The 22,627-nt window shown below is 34.2% G+C and overlaps 2 protein-coding genes across 3 annotated transcripts; both read right to left on the bottom strand.

Moving 5' to 3' along the window:
• Positions 1–7,467: 7,467 nt before the first annotated feature.
• Positions 7,468–8,444, bottom strand: LOC140176684 (protein MAIN-LIKE 1-like). The gene is made up of 2 exons (XM_072208223.1): positions 8,373–8,444; positions 7,468–8,028 (listed from the first exon to the last, which is right to left on the bottom strand). The coding sequence occupies exons 1-2, from the start codon at positions 8,442–8,444 to the stop codon at positions 7,468–7,470; spliced, it is 633 nt and encodes a 210-aa protein (XP_072064324.1).
• Positions 8,445–10,196: 1,752 nt separating this feature from the next.
• LOC112727247 (uncharacterized) lies at positions 10,197–20,758 on the bottom strand. 2 transcript variants are annotated; one of them, XM_029290696.2, is made up of 15 exons: positions 20,337–20,758; positions 18,400–18,770; positions 18,165–18,299; positions 17,464–17,614; positions 16,970–17,037; positions 16,724–16,783; positions 16,513–16,638; positions 16,308–16,436; positions 15,347–16,000; positions 13,727–13,919; positions 13,422–13,615; positions 12,581–12,682; positions 11,527–11,666; positions 10,943–11,221; positions 10,197–10,840 (listed from the first exon to the last, which is right to left on the bottom strand). In XM_029290696.2, the coding sequence occupies exons 2-15, from the start codon at positions 18,598–18,600 to the stop codon at positions 10,576–10,578; spliced, it is 2,697 nt and encodes an 898-aa protein (XP_029146529.1). In that variant the 5' UTR covers positions 18,601–18,770; positions 20,337–20,758; the 3' UTR covers positions 10,197–10,575. The 2 variants fall into 2 exon arrangements, with proteins under 2 accessions (XP_029146529.1, XP_025632707.1); XM_025776922.3 differs by having other exon boundaries at positions 18,400–18,746.
• Between the last annotated feature and the right edge of the window lie 1,869 nt (positions 20,759–22,627).

Here is a 22,627-nt window from a genome sequence, read left to right as displayed (position 1 = left end):
AACTGAACAAATCAATCCCAAAACAGTCTCTAAAAAATTTAAAAAATCTCAAAACAATCATTAAAAATTTTGAAACATTCATTTCGAATAATTTTTTTTATCTTTTTCAAAAATTAACTATTATAATATTTTTATTAATCAAAAAAATAAAATATTACTAAAAATATATAATAAATAAAGAATATAAAAAATAATAAAAATATATACTAAAAATAATTTTATTTATTAATTTTAAAATATCATAAAAGATAATATTATTTAATTATTAATCTTTGGTACCTATATAGATGTGATGTAGAAACTAGAAAGCATAATAATAATTACTAAATTTAAGAAGTCATTAAATTCTAAAAGTCATTATTTATATACTAAAACTTTTAAGATATTGACCAAAATTTATAAATTTAACTTCATAGGTAACTTGATTTGCATTACATGCAAGTTTCAAAATCTTACCTTTATAAACGTTCGTAGAAATATTATCAATTGTTTATGTAAAAGATTTTATATTAAATAAAAGTTCTTCCATCTCTCTTATTCATCATTAAATAATGATCATAGAATTTATAAATTAAATTAAATTAATATATTGCATGATAAAAAATAAATATACGTTTATTTATTATTAAATTTAATTAAATTAATATCTTGTATGGTCAAAAATAAATATAAGTTCATTTATTTTATTATTTTTGAAAAATAGTGCTTTTTTAAAATTTATTTATAATATAAGATTTTAAAATATATAAAAAATTTTTGTATATATAAATAATTAAATTTGAGATAAATATATAAATAATTCAAATAGACTATTTTAAAAATTTTTGAATTTTTTAGGGACTATTTTGAGATTTTTTAAATTTTTTGGTGACTGCTATGTACTTCACCCTAAACACTGATTTGTTCAGATCACACACATTGACGGCCAAGTGAACGAGTCAACATTCTACGTTAGTAGTCACCATTAGTGACTAACGAAACTGATGGAAAAACAATAGGAACTATTTTGTGTATCTTAAAACTTGAGGGACTAAAGTATTCGATTTTAAAAATTTCAAGAACTGACTTGGGTAGTTACTCTTAAAAGAATAAAATACTCAAATTAATTTCAAAGGAATTTCCTTCCCCAATTAATGTTTTTTTTTTTTAACTTTAAAAGTTGTTGACAATTATTTTCATTAAATAGATTGATCTATCCATTATTCTTAATAAAACTAAGAGAAAATAGTCATTTCTAACCATGAAAGATTTGGATGTTGACAAAATTGACCATGAAAAATTAAAACTAAAGTTATACCTATATAAGATAAGTTTTGTTCGACAAAAGTGACCAATTACTAAATTTTTGTTCATAATTTCGTAAATACCCCTAACCTTTCATCTCCAAACCTAATCCCTAACCTTAACAATTTAACCCCGCTCCCTCCTCTTCTGTCTCTACCTTCCACCCTTCTCCGCCATCGCAACTCCCTTCCACCACCATCATCCCCTCCATCCTCTCACCCTCCCTTTATTGTTCTGCTGGAAACGCTAGCGTGAGTATACTTGATCGTGATCTTCCAACGTACGTCAGCCTTGGTATCAGGCTCAACTTCTCAGGTGTTTCCTTGTATCAAGGCAATGCTTTACCTAATTCTCCATTACTGTTTGTTTACGTTGACAATGCAAGCAACGCAACAAATAGAAACTTGTGCATGATGGAAACACTATCGCTCGAGAAAGTCGTCAAAAAATCGTATTGTGTGAAAGAGGAGTTAGCGCTAGGGTTAAAATAGGTGCTGTGGTGAAGGCTGCGAGAGGATTGGGGTGCTTGCTAACACTGTTGCCAACAGTAAAGAGCTTGTGGTTGACGCGCACCTACTTTTGACAACGGCGGCAAGTGAGAAAGCCAGCAACACCATGAAGAAGTATCTCTTTATTGACGCTAAACCAACCGTGAAGATAGATTTTGAAGGGACTAAGGTAGGGATCCAACCATCGCCGGTGGTGGCGATGTTCAGTTTCCATGGCCTCAATGGTGAAGGAGGTGGTTGAGGGAAGGGTGGGGAGGAAAATGGAGCGGCGGTGGTGTTGGAGTTGGTGATGATCGAAGGAGAAGGGAGGGTGAGGGGGATGGAGGGGATGGTGGTGGTGAAAGACGATTGTGATGGCAGAGAAGGATGGAGGATAGAGGCAAAGAAGGAGGGAGCGGTAGTTAAATTGTTAGGGTTAGGGATTGGGTTTGGAGATAAAGAAAAATAAAAGGCAAGGGATATTTATGGAATATGAACAAAAATTTAATAATTAGTCATTTTTGTCGAACAAAACTTATCTTATATGGGTATAACTTTAGTTTCTATTTTTCATAGTCAGTTTTGTCAGTGTTCGAATCTTTCATGGTTAGTTTTGCCAGAAATACTTTTTATTTCAATTAAACATGCATATATAATCCATTTCATATCACAATTTCATAAGATATATATATACCTACAAAATTTCTTATACAAGTAACTTACCAATATATATATATACATATCATTACAACTCCTATCCCTCTTACAAATATAATAATAAAGGCGAAGGAAACCTATAACTGTACATACAATAACATAGAATACAATCAGATGCTCGAAAAAAACTCCTTAAATTCTTCGTTCGTCTTGAAAGGAAAAATCTGTAGAGGGTACAAACATCGTCCTCGCTGGTTCTCAGTAGAGGATTTTTAAGAATTGTCGTAAGAGGATATTTAAAACAAAACTGTTTTTCGATTGCAATGATCATCGCTCGTCTTATGAATCTTTTTGAAAACAAACTATTAGTCATCCAAAAACCAAACTTTTTAAAAAAAAACCATAAGTTAATTACCAAAATCCAGATTCATATTTTAAACTTACAGAAATTCCAATTAAACACAATATCTCGTAACTTTTCACTACATGTACCAAAGAAGTAATTTCATCAAACTTACCACTGACTCAACCAATCATGGTCCCAGCCCAAAACAACCAAATCACGGTTTCCGGCCCAAAATAAAATCACATCACACTCCAATCATCATAAACTAAACCAACAATTACAATCACAAGTAATACAGTTTAAACACAATCAAGAGCAATTACATCACATATAGCAACTAGTAGTTAAACAGAATTATTCACATAGGCAAACCAAGTACAATTTGCACACCTAAAAATATCACATAGATGCATATGATGCATGACTATCCTACTAGCTGTGATATCACATTGTCGGTTCAAAGTTGCCAACCCGACACATCCTTTCGAATGTAGCTTTTCTGCCACGTCAGGGATTCAGTGCCCTGCACACTATCGTTTCAAGGATATAGTGCCTAACACACTCTTATATCAGAGAAGGTTATGCGAGTGGGATACTACCTCATCCTTCACATTTGAACGTAAGCGGGATTAACCACCGTCCTTATGCCGGCGCCGCAACCTCGACAAGTGGGATTCACCACTATCCTTACCCGAGCCGCATAGCGACTTACCAAAACAATATATAATCATAAATCATCCCAGGGATATAGTTTCCTGTACACTATTGTTCTTGAGATATAATGCCCGGCAGGCCAGCACACTATCAACTTATCATAATCATCCTCATATCTCAAGTTCTTTCAAGCTCATAAACTATTTTTCAATTTGAATCTCTTTTAAAAGACTCAAGAAAATCATTTATTTTAAATTTACTAAATACTTTTCAAAACAGAACTTTTTCCTATTGAATCAGACTCAAAACATAATTTCTTTCTTAGATAATTCAAACTCGAAATATAAACTTTTCTTTGATAAATCAAATTCAAAATAGTATAATTCTTTTCTTAACTAAATAAAATTCAAAACATAATTCATTGCTTTTCTTAAAAAATCAAAATCAAATAATATAATTCTTGAATCCAAACTTTTCTAAATAACATTTCAAACCAAAACTCCAATTTAAAAAAAAATTCGACAGCATCTCTTCTAAAATTCGGACTATTGCCACCAATCAAGGGTCCCAACCAAACCATTTATCAAACTTTTTTCAACGGGTTCAAAACCCAACCATTCCCAAATCTCAAATCATTTTCTAAAATCAAACCAATTCTAATATCAAATCATTTCCAAATCTCAATTCATTTCCGAAACCAAATCATTTTCCAAATCTCAAATCATTCTTTAATAAAACATACGAATCAGATTTTCAAATCAATCTTTCATTCACTACCACAATGAAACTCAATAATAAAAAATAGCCACAATCCGATCATCTTCATAAGGACCTTAAATCAATTACAAAACCCAACTAAACATCTTCAATCGATCAATAAACCAATCAAGCAAGCAATCACATTCATTCAAGGCAACTCAGTTCACTCTATAAGACTCACATAATCACCAAAAAATATATTATTTGCATCAATATCGATTTATAACAATTCTTGAAAATAAAATAAGTTTAATGAAAGCGCCCCTACCTCAATCACGACTCAACGTGACAAAAACTTTCTTTTCTCTCGGCCTGCAACAGCGGTAGCCACGACCTCAGCTTTATCTATTATCCGCAGCAACAACCGCAACTCCAATCATGACATGCAATAACCGGAACTTGACCCTATGTTGCCAAAACCTCAAAAACATATACAAAAAAGCGACTAAAAGATTTTTCGAAGCAAAAGCAACTTACTGCACAAAAAGAAACCAAGAGCGGAGCAGCCACAGCTCCGATGATGACTGTCGGAGAGTGGAACGGTGACTGAGCTCCAGTGGGGGTGCTTACCCCGAAGGCAGAGGCAACCACCAACCACGGCGTCAGTAGGGAACGGCACTGCGCAGCGGTGCACAACTCGACCGCAGCTCAGTAGTGGCGAGGAACAGCGACGGCATGAACGGCGATGAAGGTGGCTGACTCCAGTGACGGTGATAGGTCGCGATGAGGACGACGATGGCGACGGCGGCTTCCCTTGGCAGCGAGGTCGTAGCAAAGTTGACGCCTCTCCCTCTCTTTGGCTGGTTCTCCCTCAGTGTCGCGCTCTTACCCTCCTGACGCTCTTGATGACAACGGCGACCCTCCAGCATGACGATGACAACGCGAACAGCTTCCCTCTCTCTCCTAGCACTCGTCCTTCTCTCCTTCACCGTTGGCGCCAACGACGGCGACTTGGCGGCAAGACGGCGCGACAACGAGCTGGACGCGGATGGGTGTGACGGGGTGCAGTGGCGGCAGGGCTCCTTTCTCTTCTCTTCTCCCTCACTCCTCGGGCACTCCCTTTCTCTTTTCTAGGGCTGTTCAAATTCAAACCGATCCAAATTAAACCGCTCATCCAATCCAATCCAAACCGAAAATTGATTAAAACCGCACTAATTCAGATTTGATTAGATTCTATTTTTTGCAAACCGCTGGATCGGATCGAATTTCAAATATACTTTTCATAACCGATCCGATCCAATTTAAATCGCACAATGTGCTATAATATTATTATTTTATTATTATATTTACAATTATACTTATAACATATTCAATTTGTTATACATTTTTATATTATTTATGTGTTATTATTATATAATAAATATTTTATGTATCATTTATTTATTTATTTTAACTAACCTATAATTTTATGGAAAATTTATTATAAAGGACTGTTAAAAAAATTTAATTATTAAAAAAGACTTTTAATATTAAAATTATTTAAAAGGATTAATTTTATAATATTTAAAAAAAAGGACCAAATCTTTTTTGTGAAGAGAGAAATATATTTTTGGATTATTTTTTCATTTATTTCTTTTTTTGTAAACATATTTTTATTTTAATTATCTATCATATTCAAATTCTTATTCTTCGTCTATAATTCATAAAGACATTTGTTACTGCCAATCATAAAACATAAGACCTGCGAGTATACTAATGTCTTACTATTATCATATATAGAGTAATTATCAATGAACATCAAATAAATCATTTAAAACTTGTGGAATTTGTCTCGAGAGATCTATTTCTTCAATTATTCAAGGGTAAAAAACACAAATAAACCAAGGGGGGAAACTTGTTACATGAATAAGCCAAATGAAAAAGAGATCCACGAATCAGCCAAACCCTATTTATATACAATTCGAACCTAATTGGTTCGAATTACTACTGATTTTGTCCCTCAAGTAATTCGAACCTAATTGGTTCGAACTACGTTCAATGCAATTTGAAGCTAGATGGTTCGAATTAGTAAGGAACGAAGCTGCATATGTTACGTGCATGGGATCGGAATTTATGAATATGTTTTGTTTAGGTAGTATTAAACGAAATGTATGCTGAACACGCATGAGAATAAATTAGTGTACGAGTTACATTACGAAGACATGATGCAGCAATTAAATAACATCAAAATGCAAAGTACAAATGTTTTCTCTCTAACACAGACATACATCTAAAGGTGGATACAAAGTAACACTGGTAACAAAATACATAGACAAACATGGGTAACATACAACTAGGCACATAAATCATCTAAAAAGGTGCGACCCCGTGAAGCAACGACGTGAAACCCATGTCCTCTGACCTCTCCGAATAAACGGCTCCTGTTCCTCGATCTCCTCGTCCTCGTCCTCGTTCTGCGGGGCTGGCTATGCAGGCGTCCTAGGCTGGACATGTACCGGTCGGGATGAGGACGGCCCGGCAACTGAATGTGACCCAGCAGTATGTGCGGACGCTGGGGTACCACCCAAAGCGAAATACTCAGGAGGAGGAACGGAGGGCGGCTCATTCAGATCGACATCTAACGGTGCCTGTGTCCCCGTCGTCTGACTCCGCCCAGGGACAGCCTCATCATCATGCATGATGGCACTGATGTCATCAAAGAAGGGGGATCCAAGATCCCCGTCAAACCCAACACCGGCAAGTAGGTCTAAAAACGTGCTGCTTGGACTCACCCATGGCCTACTCTCCTGAGGTGTGGGGTCTTAAGGTGGAACTCCAACTAAGTAATCTCCTAGCGGCACCTCCCCAAGTCCAGCCTCAGCATGGGGAGCAGGATCTCTGGTGGCGTACCCCTGTCCACCAAGGCCACCAGCCTCACGACCGTCCTGGCCCTCGACGGGCGCCTTCCGTCTGCCTCCACGCCCTCGTCCTCGACGACCACCCCTACCTGCCTCATCAGCCTCGTCGATAGCCCGCTCCAGCCACCTCCACTCACGCTGGCTCCGTCGTGTCCCGACACGAGCTCTCCTCTCAACCCGACGCCTATCAGGGACGTCGTCGACTCGATCCATGTCAAGAACTCGACCAGGACCCTTCTGTGACGCCTCGACAGGAATAGGAATGCCCCTCGGATCCCCCATATGAATATCGGGTGACAAGAACCTCTTCCCATGCTGGCTCCACCAGTCTAGATAGGCGTGCGAAGGTCCAGGATCGGCAACAAAATCGAACCGGAGGACGTGGTCCGCACGGGTCTCCCAATGAATATGCCAATCTGGTAAGGCGGACGGGAACCAACGATCACCGCCTCTCCCGTCCTTCGACATCAGAAAGTCGATGTTCAGGGCGGGACGCGGGAGGGGCTGCAAACAGCTGAGTGCCCAACAACATCATGATATAGGCACGAGCGAAGCACCGCATAGTGTCCTCATCGGCTCCCTCGGGGCACTGTCCGAAAGTCTCCTGGAACCAGGTGCAGTTTACTGCGAACTTCTGAACCTGGCTCGGAGGAGGTATCACTCCAAGCAACTCCTCGAACCACACCCAAGCTGGACGTCCACCCTCGATATACAGATGGAAGTCTGTAAGGCAACCGCTGACATAACGCCCGTCCACTGCCAACCCCAACTGGTATGCCACGTCCTGAAGCGTGATCGTGCACTCTCCGAAGGGCATGTGGAAGGTATGCGTCTCAGGACGCCACCTCTCGACGAAGGCGCTGACAAGGGGCTCGTCTAACCGGAACCATCTATCGTTCAGTCTAACCAGATGGTATAACCCGGCCATCTGCAGGTACGAAACATAACGCTCATCGAGTGGCATGCCTTGTTGCCGCCGCATGCTCCTGATGCATCGCTGTGGCTGCGCATTAAATGGACCACATTATTAAACCACTTACCCTAAACCACCAACTAAACCGCATGCAAAACCACTAAATTAAACCATTTGCAATACCACTACAACAAACCACTAACAAAACCACCTAACATAAACCACTTACATAAACTATTCACAGAAGCGCATATAAAACCACTTACAAAAACCCACTTACCAAAAACCGCCCCCCTAAACCGCATGCAATAACCTCTAAGCTAAACCATTTCCAATGCCACCCCGATAAACCACTCACATATAGAACCGCTAAAACCACATGCAAAACCACTAACTCAAATAAACCATGTGCAGAAACTTTTCTATGTACTAACCTCGTCGTTGATGACCCCAGCTATATGAGCAACCCCATCCAACCGGTACAGCCTTGCAGGATCGTCCCCCATCAGCTGAGTCTTCGGTTCTACTATTTCTCGGATCGAATCTGGGTCGTTTTCTCTGGGATTTGGTGGGGTATGGAAAAGGATAAGTGATTCGAATCTGCTTGATTCGAACTCCTTATATAGCACAATCACTCATAGGTTCGAATTATTTGATGCACGTAATTGAACGTAGTTCGAACCAATTAGGTTCGAATTATAAAGTTGAAGTTCGAACCTATTAGGTTCGAATTATGGGTAAATAGGGTTCGAACCAATTAGGTTCGAATTGTATATAAATAGGGTTTGGCTGATTCGTGGATCTCTTTTTCGTTTGGCTTATTCATGTAACAAGTTTTCCCCATTGGTTTATTTGTGTTTTTTACCCATTATTCAAGGCTTAACCCTTGAATCAAATGCAATAATCGGTGCTGATCTAATTGGTCTCTGGTGTGAAATATTTGTAAATTATTGCATTTCACGCCTTGAATAATTGAAGAAAGAGATCTCTCGAAACAAATCCCACAAATTTTGAATGATTTATTTGATGCTCATTGTTGATTACTCTATATATGATAATAGTAAGACATTGATATACTCCCAGGTATTGCTTCTAGGTCTTACATTTTGTGATTGACAGTAACAAATGTCTCTGAGTTATAGATGAAGAATAAAAATTTGAGTACGATAGATAATTAAAAAAAATGTTTAAAAAAAAGAAATAAATAAAAAATAATCTAAGGATATATTTGTTTTTTTACAAAAAAAATTTGGTCTTTTTTTAAATATTATAAAATTAGTTCTTCTAAATAATTTTAATATTAAAGATCCTTTTTAATAATTAAATCTTCTTAACGGTCCTTTGTAATAATTTTTCTTAATTTTATTTCTATTGTTATATTATCGTTGACTTTTTAAGATATTGTTGAGACTTGTTATGTCATTGTTGATTATTTAAACTTTGATATTGAGACTTGTTATATGTATTTTATTTTTTTAATTTACAAAACTACAAATCCAATCCAATCCAAAGCGCACCGCAAATAAAATTAGTGTTCAGATCAGATAAATTTTTAACTCAAAATCGATCCAAACCACACCATAAATACTCCTATTATTTTCTGTTCTGTGGGAATGGAGTGGGTGACGGCTGGAAAAAGGGTGAGGGGTAAAGGTTTGGAAAAAAATTAGGGTTTTGTTTTGGAAACAAAAGCTACTACTAGTGTAGATATTTTAAAAAAAAATTAAAGGTAATATAATAACTAGAAACAAATTTTAATCTAACAAAATTATCTTTAAAAAAAATGCTATTTATTCATCAATTTACAATTATTTTTAAATAAATACTCTAATTTAAAATTAAAGGTAATCAAATAAATATTTTTATTCATAAAATAAAATTTAAAATTAATTATTCAAATTAAACCATATAAAATCTTCATTATTTTTTAATTATTAAAATTTTAAATCATTAATAAAAATAAATATTCAATTAATATCAAAATTTTAAAAAATATATTCACCCCGAATAAATAAAATAAATAATATATAATTTATTATTTAATTTCCAAAAATCTAAAATCCTACAAATAACACCACTGAATATTAGTTCTAAAAGTGATTATTCTTTTGGATTGGAGCAAATAAATTATATTTTCACAAAATAAATATCCTTTATGTTAAAAGATCACCTTTTATCCTCAATAAGAATAAGAATGCGCTGGTAGAGGGCAGTTAAATTATATATCTTAACATTGAAAACTAAAATGAAATCAGAAGTTAGCACTACTCCAACAAAATTTTTTGCCTCTATATTATTCACCTTTCAGCGTACAAATTTTTAGGACTCCTTTCCGTAATTTGAATATTACAACCACTTAAGTATTAAATATCAAACAAAATTGGTATCTTCCCGCTAACAATCACCAACACACACTTTCTTTTCAAGAAGATTAACCTGCATCATTTCTGCTTCAACTCCTAAAGATTGAGCGGGAAGTGGAAAGCTTACTTAGTGACAACCAATGCAGGTCGAATGGCATGCTCCATGCTGACTTAGACTGCAAGAAAGGCAATCCCTTGAGCTCTTTAATGTGAAGTAGGGGCCCATGCATGTCTCAATTTGTTAACGCAGTATCGAAGAAAGCCGAAGTTAAATTTATCTCTTCCTCTTCCTCCCTTTTCCCAGTTGTCCAGATTTGAAAGCATGTTCTTGTTCTTGAAGGAATGCCTTAGCTCTACCATACTTCTCGGTTCTTTCTTTTTCTTGTAAAGACCTTTCTTTATCCTTCACCTCAAGCAAGAAATAATTGTCTTTACGCAATTCACGAGCAGCTCCTTTTGCTTCACGCTTCAACTGTCTCTTCAACTTTCTCATTTCGGCTCGTTCACGGTCTGGGTCATAATCTCTACCCTTGACGTAACTGCAGAATAAATATGGAGTGTTTAATTCGAGTTCTCTGTATATCCTACAGGCAAACAAACCAAATAAACATTTTGAATGTGCGAAAAAGAGGTAAACTTACTTCTCCTCAAACTTGGGATTCAATAATTTGATTGGTACTGGCTTTTGTTTTCGCATTTGAAGTGGTCTCCTCAAAGTGTGATGTTTATCTATGTTCGCCTTAATTAGCTCAGTCACATCTTTAATTTTCTCTCTTAATGCATTTGGCATATTTTTCTGTTCTGATATCTCAAATAGAATTCTCAAAATTGGTAAAAATATTTCAGGAAACGAGCTTAAGCCTTCATACACTTCGACATATCCTTGTAGAGTTTCGACAACAGCAACTAACACACTAGCCCTGTAATCATTGAAAACCAAATTAGCAAAGGATAAATGAAGATACACACCAGGACTACAACCAAAACTCAAGACTATATATAGCCACTAAGTGTAAACACAGAGATATAACTGGCAACTTTTAGGAAGATCGATATGATTGCATTATTTTCATAAAAAAATTCCCAACTCTTCTACAGGCTTTGCCCCCAAAAGAACCTTGATAAGGAATAAAGAATCCTTTCAAGTCCGAGTGGGACTCGGTATTAAAAAGATATATGTTGATAACAATGTGCATCTTATTGAGTGTGAATAATTACTGATTACCTGAAATTATCAGAAGAATAAATAGAAGAGTCCTCCGGCATGTCCATTATCTGGAAAAAGTTCAGAGGACTAATCTCATTTACGGTTTCACATATGCACAACACAGGCTTGAGAGCTTTCAGTTCCATAAGTTGATATGCCTAGCATAAAACAAATAGCATGCTTACTTCAATGTCCAACCAGGAAAATGTAGCACCAACATGGCAACATAACGCATATAGCACTACATAGCCGATAATGTACACCAAAAATCAGGATCTAATGGATCTACTACTGCACAAACCTCAAGCCTATATATGAAGTCTTCTTGCATGATAAGCAATACACTCAATTGATCAGTAGTACGAATGCAAGATCAATATAGATATCTGTTAACTTAACGTTGGGACTGCTTGCACTGAAATATCCACTAAATGTTGAAGTATAGTGCATCAACATTCTTACTTTTGTAAACAACATTAAAAGAGTATCAAACATGAAAATGCATATTAACCCAATAATCTGACATGCACTTTGCTCTGTAAGGGATTTGAACTTAGTCAATCATGGATTTACATTATAATTAAGATCAGATCTCTTCATTTTTTTAGAGGATTTGATTGAAATTAAAATGCTTTGGTGTGTTATAAATGCAAACTTTCGTTTTTTGGTTAACATAAAGCTGTTATTTAACTCCTCCCAAGTTCATATCATGTAGCAGTAGCATATGTTCTGATAAAAACATGTCTAGAAATTAATTATATATGTATAGTTTCCATGAATGATTTAGGGGAACACTAATCAAAAGTACAAGAAATTACAGAATTTTTCTCTAAACAAAACAATAGTTTTATACTTGGAATTACCAGAAAATAGTTTTCATAAAGCTAACACAAGTTTTTTCGATAAAAAAGCAAACACAAATTAATAGGCCAGATGTATACGAAATATCTTTCTTTCCATGTCCCTGCTCCTTTTTCTTTTCCCTCCTAATGGTTTCTATGTAGTGAAATTTCCATTACAGATATAGCCAAACCGAAAGGAAACTTCTTCATTATCCATTAAGAAGTCATACCTGTGAATCTGTATGCGAAATATTACTCTCAGCCGCTGCAATCAGCGCAGCTTGGAGGAACATTATTGCTTCAGGACAAAACTTTCTCGACTGTCTAAATACCTATATTCACGGTAAGCATATTATAAGCAAGCTGCAAATGCAATCATCCAAAAACAGAGAAACTTGACATAAAGAAGTGCAATATATCATGCTTGCAACAATAGATGTCCAAAGCAAAGTTTCTAAATCATAACACATGCTAGCTAAATATGAAATTTTCTCATCTCATGGTGCATAGGATGAGACGGGGCAGAGGTAGGTTGAAAGAAATTGGTATTAATAGTGATAATGGTATAGAACTCTAGAAGACAAGTCCGGACTAGAATGACACAGTGAAAGAAAAACTGCAGAATCGGACAAGTTTGGTATATTTGGTGACTAGTTGGCAAAATCTAGGACTTTGGAGTATGTCCTACTGACTAGTTTTGATGGTTTTGGGCAAAAGAAGAAAGATAAACAAACCAATGGCGCATTGGGGATATCTGCCAATATATTTGTATATATCTCAGCACATGATTCTTAATAAGGGTTTTGCTGTCATGTAAGTCAAGTGATTAAAAAAAATTACCAAGAAAAGAAATTATTAGAAAAATTATCCCTTATGACAGTTTTTCCCTTTTGTTAGCTCATTTTTATATTATTATTATTATTATTATTATTATTACTATTATTATCATCATCATCATTAAGACACATCAAGTTGTCAACATTGCAACAAAACTTTTATGATACCAATCAAGCATAGAATAAACTGCATGCCTTAAGTTAGTGTATAGAAATATCCCAAGCATATACTTACGCAGAGAAGCATTGAGCATAAGAAAGAGCCAATGGCAATATCCCGACCAGATACTATTCGGCAACGCATGAGATACTCACACATCAATAGAATCGCAGGGGTCATAACTGGATGCCTGAAGTCAGAGCATGGAAATATCATGGACCACAATCGCAAGAGAAATAATGTCTTTGTAGAAGGCCAACTGCTGCTTTCTGCAACAAGAATGGTACTCTTTAAACCGTGTAAAACAGGCATACAACTGTATAGCTCCCGATAAAGGGTAATGGAGAAAATGAACTTATTAAACTGAATTTCATTCTTACCTGGATTCTTGATACTCTCAACAAACTGCTTTCTAATACTCTCTATTCTGCGACGAGCACATATTGCAGCAAAGTATGGGATCTCCATACTCATCTCTATCAATGGTTTCCCTAGCATATTGAGTAACCCAACATTCAAAGGTTTCTTGGTTGCCATAACAGCAAAATACTGCAATAATACCCCATAAAATACCTGAAAAGGGAAGACCTAGGATTATTTCCAACTATATAGTTTGACAAATAATAATCATGAAGCACAACTCTTGACAAATGATATAGATGAAGTTGCAACCTATCACCAAAAGAAGAGGAGTATCTGTCAGGGAAATGTTGCCATAATTTTATTTCCCATACTTATGCAAACTAACTTGAGCAAACATCTTTGATGCAGCAGTTAAAAGGAGGGAAAAGTTAGTTAGTTTCCAAGCTAGATAATTATTTATTTATCGGATAAAAGAAGAATTTCAATAAGACGAGTAGAAGGATAATAAAAAATCGGGGATAAGAGTTCCCCTATGAAAAGCAAAACATGTAAGGTTGGACAAGAGTTCCCCTATGCAATGCCAATACACTTTTGTAACCGTGAGTTCTCTTTTAATCTTTTCAATTTATTTTTCATATCCACAGATACATATTGCCATAGTTATTAAATCTGACCGGGTTGGAGATGAACCAACTGGGTTGAGCACAAGCGAACCAGTTCGTAAACTGAACTGTGTATGTGTAAGCCTTCAAAAACAATTCCAAATGGCTAGTTTGAGGAATCAAATCTGGTACCTTCATGTTATTCTCCTTTCACATGGTCCTCAACTAATGAGCTATAGTTGAGTTTGTATTTATCGTGTCATATATATGTATATCTTCCATTTGTTTAGTCTCATTATATACTTTATAATAATTTTAATATTTTATTTTAATAAATTATATTAATGCCTAATAAATTTAGTGTTTAATTAAATAAATCAAATTAATACCTAAACTATACTAATCTATATTGAATGCTGCATATCCAATCCCAATGCAGTTTGAACCTGGACCAGCATACTTTACAAACAAAGGCACAACCATATCCCCTTGGGAAACAATGTCGTAACGATATCAATAGCAATTAATGCATACCATGGTATTTTCTCAAACTTGGTTAATAGCTTTCAAGAACAAAATTAAATTATTGCATGATATAACACATGGAGAGGGATATGATGTAAAACACTATGTATCAAACTATATTAGCTAGCTAATTTTACTTTTATCAAAGCATTAGTTTGATTCAAACTGATGATTAAGGATTCCTACAATAATGCAAGAATATATATGTCCAGTCTAGGCAGTAACTACCAGCAAAAGCATAACATAAATGTAGTAACATATCAGCTACATTTACTCAACAAATGAAGTGTTAACTGATACTAGTAATATTAATACATGTGACATATAATAGCAATATATAATTTTAATTAAATGTTAATATCAGATCAAAGTTCATGCTCTAAGTTGAAAATATATGAGAAAATGCTTTTAGCCAACAAAGTTTCAGAGACATCAGTGGAACATCACATGTATAAATGCAAAGATATTATCTAGAACTAAAGAGTTGATCAAAGTGAAGGAATTTCATACTTGCATTTTCTTGCGATTTTCCACTGCAAGTGTGATTGGATTGCTTTTCCGAATCCGGTTGATTACTAGAATGGTATCAGAAATAGAGCAATTATCCAGCAGGGAATATAATTCTTCAATGTTCTTGGGGGCTTCAATTATATAAGGTATGTCCAACTCTTTCGACTGTTTTCCTCCAACATCTATTTTTTTGTCTTGTAAAGGATCCTTCGTGTCTTTCTTTGAACTCGTACCCACAAAATTTTTCCCATCAACTTCTTCTGAAGTTCTTTCTTTGCTTTCTTCCTCATTATCTTCATCTTCCAGATCTATTCCAATATTATCATCATCACTCTGCTCCCAATCTTTTAAAGAAAGATCCTTCTCATGATCATCAAGATCCTCATCAGATCCCTCATCAGCACCTTCTGAGCTTCCTAAGTCATCAGAATATTCACCATCACTCTCTTCACTGTCAGAATCTTCCTCATCTTTTCTTTCAAGAATCTCATCAATCCAACCCTTCTTAGCCATAGTTTCTTCATTTGGAGAGAAGGAATCACCAAGATCATCACCAGATAGAGATCTTGGATTCTGTTTAGATGCCTTTTCTGAATCTTCATTGTCTTCATCACTTGAATCTTCAGAAGCCAGCATCCTTTTCTGCCGCTCTTCCTGAAAGGTAGAACAAAGGACTCATTAGTTTTGTATCAAAACTGAGGATGAACACTAGCCCATTAGTTAATTATCCAAAGCCAAGCCTAGCTTCTCAATCTAGCTTCTCATTTAGGTATGGCATGCTTCTAGGTCTGACATGAACTCAAAAATACCAAACAAATTCATGATTGATATTTATAAATTCAGTTATTCAACCAAGGACAAATCTCTGTTTTCTTGAACAATTACATAAAAACTCCTTATATCATGTAAGCAATTTTATCCAAAGCACAATAACAAATACTTAAAAGTCAAGTAATTGTACCTCCATTTCCTCTAAATGTTCTCTTTCTTCTTGAGCTATCTCTTCTGGTGTCTTTATCCTATTTGAAGGACGAGCACGCATCTCCAGTCCCATTTGTTTGACAAGTATGTCATACTCATCCGGTTTTTCCTGCCAGAAAGGAAAAGAAGTTAAAATAAGAGATAGTTACTAAGACCTAAACAAGACTCTCCTGTGTTAAAAGTACCTGCTCGGAATAATTATTCGGTTTCGTTAGAGAAACTAATGCTTGAGATTGAGACAAAGAAGTGAACTTCCTATCTAATTCGTCAAGCAGTTCTTCTTTTTCTTCCTTTTCTTTCGCTTTTTCAGCCTGCAAAACATTAAAGAGTGAAAGAATGAGTGTACATATATATTAGGAAAACAAACACAAGAGGCTGAATAAAAAAATCCCACACCTTAAAATATTTGCTTTTTGCAATAATTTCCTTCATAACCTCCGCATGACTTTTCTTCTTCTGCAGAAGATGTCACCATTAACAAACAATTTCATAATATAGTGATAATGGTAAAGAAGTTGGCGAGGAATAGAAATAAAAAACACAATGACTAATGTCAGATCATTAAGTTGATACATTCTCCTTTTGTATGCATCAACCAGTATTTTCCTAATATACTTATATTTATATTACAAGGCATCTTACATTTGCTTCACCTTCAGCCACACTTGTCTCCGTTGGAATCTGCATATGCAGCCCCAAAGCTGATTTTCCTGTCAAAACAATATACAACATGACCACCGCAAGATGATGAAATAACATATAATAAAGAATATTTGATAAATTAATTACATAGCAGAAAGCTGTGATGATGATAGTACAAAAAGTCACAACTTCAGCAAAAGAATTCAATAGATTTGAAGTAGCCAAAGCCATGAAAAATAACATAATAAGAAGCTAGAAGTTAATATGCAGGAATTACATTGATGAAAGGTATCAAAATAGTAATACAGCCATCATCAGACACACAATAATATACATACACTTAACCTATTATCATGCAAAACAAAGTCATCTTAAGAAACCAAATCAAATGCAAGAGAGCAAATAGAGCACAAACCCCGCTGCTTGCCCGTATCAACATCCAAATAATTATAAGGTAAAAGACTCTTTGCTAAAACTATGTAAATGCTACATACTTTTAGTTTCATAAGCTTCATCACCATCATCGTCTGGAAGCATTTCATCCTCAAAATCATCTCTTCCCAAACCCAAAGCATTAGGTTCATCAAAATCATCCTCTTCATCCGACAGGTGATACTTGCTTTTCTTGCTTAGTTTCATGTTCAACTATGAAGATCCAAAGAACATGAATGAAGAAGCGTTAGAAAAGGAACGCCGGAGATCAGCAACACATTCAAGTTATAAGAAGATAACTTTACAAACTTCTAACTTATTTATAACATCCATATTCATAATTCATATGTCACAGAAACAAAGCTACAACCTTGGACATAAGTAGAAGTATACTGCCAATTTGCAAGAAACTGAATCATTTACTTGGCAACAAAACTTTCTTGCATTTCAACAATCTCATCAATCTAGCTGTTTAAACATGTGATACTAGGATAAATTACACTGAATTACCCTAAAATTAGGCAATAGTTGCCTCCATTATAAATCTATAACCTAACTAACTACCCTTGAAAATTAATAATCACATTCGAACTTATAGATATCCCTCCCTGAATATGTAATGTACCATTGAACTCCACTGTAAATATGATACTGCCCTGCCCTCCAAGGAATGTGTAATATTAACAAAAATGAAATCAGCATAGCCTACCCAAATATTTACGGAACAAAAAAAGGTAAGGCAAGAAAAAAAAATAAAAAAAACCTGGCGTTCTCGCTGGGTTCTCAAGATAGCCTTGCCAAACTCATCAAGTCCTTCATCTCCCTCACCAATTCGCTTATCCTCAAACACCGAAGACTTAGTGCTCTGCTCGTACTCCTTCAGCAGTGTCTTCTTCCTCTGTAGAACCACCCAACACCCAAAACAAACCGTCTTAACTAAACATATATATATAGTACAATAATACTGAAAACTATTCGCAATCGGATAAAAAAGAAACCTTCTCGATGGCGAGGGAGCGAGCAAGGCCGATGCGGCGGGTGTCCCCCTTGCGCTTCTGTCCAAGGACGTCAAACTTCCTTCGAGACCAGATGGACTCGAAAGGGTTGTCGGCGCCCGTAGAAGATGCTTTCAATTTCATGGCTACGGCATCAGGACCGGATTTCTTGTTGCTCTTCTTGTTCTTCTTGGTCTTCCCCATGGTATGGCGATAGAGAACAGTGTCAGAGGGTTAGGGAAGTAAAAAGAACAGTGTCCCCCTTGGCCTTTTGTTTCTGTTCGTTTGTTGTGTTGCAGTTGCGCAGCGGGAAGGAGACTCAGGGTTTAAGGTTTCTGAATCAGTGGATTCTACGGTACAAATTGATACAATTTCTATGAATTAACCAAGGCTTTAGTAAGGTCACATGATAAACTAAGGTTTTAAATTTTTTTTATTTAATAGATACAAAATAAATGTATTGAAAATTTATGTATTGATTGGTTTGAGTATTTTTATTTTTATTTTCAATGAAAATAAAAATAAGGTATGAAAATATGATTGATTGAGCATTTCAAAACAATAGAACAAAGTTGAAACTGTATTTTTTTTTTTTAGAAATTTTAGTTAATACTTTTAAAAACATTTTCACTCCAAAATACAAGATTTTGAGTCTCAGGTTTAACATTTAAATTTTTCCAACTTTTTTTTTATGCGTTGATTTTTTTTTTCTCCTCCCTCTTCTTCTATCAATTTCATGCACTGATTCTTTTTCCCCTTCTTTTACCATTAGTTTTTTAACATGCCAAATTCTCCGTTTTTTTTGCCACCAAAAATATTGTTATCAAGGTTTTCATTTTCTAACCAGCTTACATAAACCAAAATTGCAAGAACCGAACCGGTCATTAAATCGGTCAAATGACTGGTTCAATAGTCCAACCGAAGTCGAACTGTGGTCGAACCAGTTTAATAAAATATAAATAAAAATATTAAAAATTCAATATACAATTTCAAATATTCAAATTTAATATTTTTTAACTAATACAATTCAAAATTTTACCATTTTATATAATACCTTGTTCATATTTAATCAATAAAAATTCACAAAATAAAAAATTCTAATTAATTTCTAAATTCTAATAAAATAATCAGCAACAATACTCATCACATCAGGAACGAAAATTTAAAATAAAAAAATTTCAACAATAACTTCTAATAATCAAGTAATCATCAACAAAATAAGTAAAAATTAACAAAAATAGAAAAAACAGCAACTCCAAATCAGAATCAAATTCCAGCAACTCAGAATCATTCAAAATAACAAAATAAACAACAAAGTAATATGAAAGAGCAAAAGCTAACTTGCAACACATAATATTCCATGAAAGTTGTTTACAAAGTCAAGATGCTGGAGCCTTAAAATGCAGATTTATTGTGCTTCATAACAAGAAGGAACACAAATAAAAGTTAATCTCAGTCAATCACAAGTTCAACAAAGTTAAGAAGCAACAATTTCAATCGTTGTGTATCACTCGAGTATCAAGAAAGGTTTATTATAACACCATTAAGAGGCTCACAAAATCCCTAATAGATGATAATATCTAAAAAACTTGCAAAAACACTCTCAAAATAAAAAATTTAGATCAATAGTACAAAATTAACTACGAAATTTGACAAAAATCAATAATAATTAGCTCAACAAAAATAACAATCAACAATTCTTACTGTTAACAACAATCAACAATCAAAGAAATTAACTCAGAAAAACAAGAATAATCAAAGAAATCAAAGAAATCAACTGACTGAATTCAAATAAAACTTCAGAAAAAATTAATTTCTCAGAAACTCAGCAGAATCATCAATAATACATCATATGTATATTCAGAACAAAAAGAAGAAAATAATATAATACAATTACAACAAATTAAACATTATTGAAGAGGATAAAGGGGAGGTTTTACGTTATCTGGATTGGCAGAGAAGGGGAGGAAAAGACTGCAGAGCCAGAGAGCAGAGAGACAGAGAAGCAACTACGGTGAGACAGGGTGCGGAGCAGAGAGGCAGCGACGACAAGACTGGCGGGGAGCAGAGAAGGGGCCACAACCAAAAACGGCGAGGAGGGGAGAAGCAGAAACGACGCGCGGCAAGGAGAGAAGAATCAGCGACAACCAACGGTGAAGAGCAGAGAAGCAGCGACAGAGAGAGCTCGGACAGAGAAACGGCGACGCCAACAACAGCCCCGAGCCGACCTTAGCTTCTGGCGACGCGAGGAGAAGAGCAGAACGAGAAAAAAGGGGAGATGGTGATGGTGGCTCTGATAGGGTTTAGGAGAATCTATGTAGGGTTGGTGAGGGCGTGTTTGAGAGAGAAGGAAAAGGGTTTCTCTAGAAAATTAAAACGGCGCCGTTTTGATTGTTGAATCAGCGAACCGGAACTTAGAAAAACCTGGCCGGTTCGCTCAGTTTATCGGTCAACCACCAATTCAACCGGCTTTTTATAGAGCAATTTTAGAAATCAATCAGACCGATCGAATAATCGATTCTTAATTAACCTAGTCGAATCGACTGATCCTGTCCAATCTTCAGAACCTTGACATAAACATCTTTTTAAATAGTGAAGATAAAATTTTTAATATGGTCAAATTTTTTTAAATATAATTAATTTCAATAAAAAATAACATGATTTTCTAATATAGGTATAAAATTAATAAGATGAGATCTTCTAAATTCAACTAAAAAAAGTCAAGTACAGTAAACGATGCTAAAAAAACCAATAAAATTATGGTAACGTAGTTCTGAAATTTAGGATTGAACAAGTGTATTTGTTAAAATTTTTTGTTTAGTATTGAATAGTCGAGTATGCACTAACTAAATTAAAAGAGTTATAATGAATAATAGATTAATTACTTTTTTTTAGTCTTATTTTTTAATGATAGATCCATATGAATAGAATTAATTATTTTAAAATAATAATTTATTTCATGTTTGATATTATATAAAAATAAATGGTTAATTTAATAAAAAATTAAATAACTAAAATTGTACATTTAATTTGTTAACTCCACATTCTCGGACTATTATAGTGCTTGGTCTCTCCTCTCTTTTCTTTTTGTTTAATAAAAGATTCTATCTTTTTAATTTGTGCATAATATTAAATGTGTTTATGTTCTTTTATTTTCTTTTTTTGGATGTATTTGTGTTAATATTTTTTTTGCATGACTCTGTTTAATTTGAAGTTTGTAATGTTATTGTAATTTGAACGTGTTAATATTTAATTTTAAATGTATTTATATTATTCATCTAATTTTGGACGTATTTATGATCAAAATTTTATTTTTAACCTTATAATGTAAACACTGAACTTTGAATTGCGAAGATCAAAATTTTATTATCCAAAATTTGTTTTTTGTCTTTTTCTGTTGAATGTATAAAAATTGGTTCTTTGTCTTTTTCTTTGGATATATATACTGATGTCTCAATCAATTATTTATTGTGTAATTTTATAAATTTTGTGTATAAATAATTCATTTTGATATGAGTTTTGGGTATATTAATAAAATATTTAACATGTATTTTTATAATTTTAGATATATATTTAAATTTAATTCTTTTCCTGTATTTAATATACAGTATGGAACTACAATACTAATAAAAAACGTATTTGTGTTGATCTAAAGAAAAAAAATTGCCACTAATAAAAGTTATATGAATAAGAAATCCGAAAACTTTACTATAAGAAGACAAAAATGTAAAGAAATAATGATACAGAAAATTTGAGAGAGAAAAGACCGAAAAAGTACTGTATGTGTGATGGTAATAAACTAATAGCATAGTTGTTAAAACTGAATTGGAGATCGAATCGGTCAAGTTACTGGGTCATTGATTCAACTGGTGGATTACTGGTTGAACTGATTGACTCGATATTATGTAAATAAAAAATAAAAATAGTCAAAAATTTAAAATTATAATTTAAAATACATATTTTTACTAATATTTTAAGAATATCAAGCTATTTTAAAATATTATGGACCAGAAATAATAAGTATTTTGTTATTTTTATTCTATCATAAATATTTTTATTTTGTTTTTATATTAAAATATCTATTATTTTTAAATTTTAATAATTTATTAATTAGTTTATATCTATTATATTATTATATACTATAAATATTTATTAAAAAAATAATATTAATAGATATTATATAATTATAAAAAAATAAATGAGTTTATAATTATTATTAAATGAAAATATA

Source organism: Arachis hypogaea, chromosome 12 (assembly GCF_003086295.3).
Source record: "Arachis hypogaea cultivar Tifrunner chromosome 12, arahy.Tifrunner.gnm2.J5K5, whole genome shotgun sequence".
Lineage (NCBI taxonomy): Eukaryota > Viridiplantae > Streptophyta > Magnoliopsida > Fabales > Fabaceae > Arachis > Arachis hypogaea.
The sequence above is the reverse complement of the archived record's forward strand: the minus strand, read 5'-3'. Positions and strand labels throughout refer to the sequence as shown.

Bases quoted from the DNA above. Each gene is read 5' to 3' on its own strand.
- LOC112727247 (XM_029290696.2), bottom strand. From the start codon at position 18,600: ATGGGGAAGACCAAGAAGAACAAGAAGAGCAACAAGAAATCCGGTCCT. The intron at 17,615-18,164 runs GTTTTTTTTATT...GGATCTTCATAG, and splicing joins GAACCCAGCGAGAACGCCAG to TTGAACATGAAACTAAGCAA. The intron at 16,784-16,969 runs GTAAGATGCCTT...CATCTTCTGCAG, and splicing joins TGGCTGAAGGTGAAGCAAAT to AAGAAGAAAAGTCATGCGGA.
- LOC140176684 (XM_072208223.1), bottom strand. From the start codon at position 8,444: ATGGGGGACGATCCTGCAAGGCTGTACCGGTTGGATGGGGTTGCTCAT. The intron at 8,029-8,372 runs GTTAGTACATAG...TTTAATGCGCAG, and splicing joins CTGGGGTCATCAACGACGAG to CCACAGCGATGCATCAGGAG.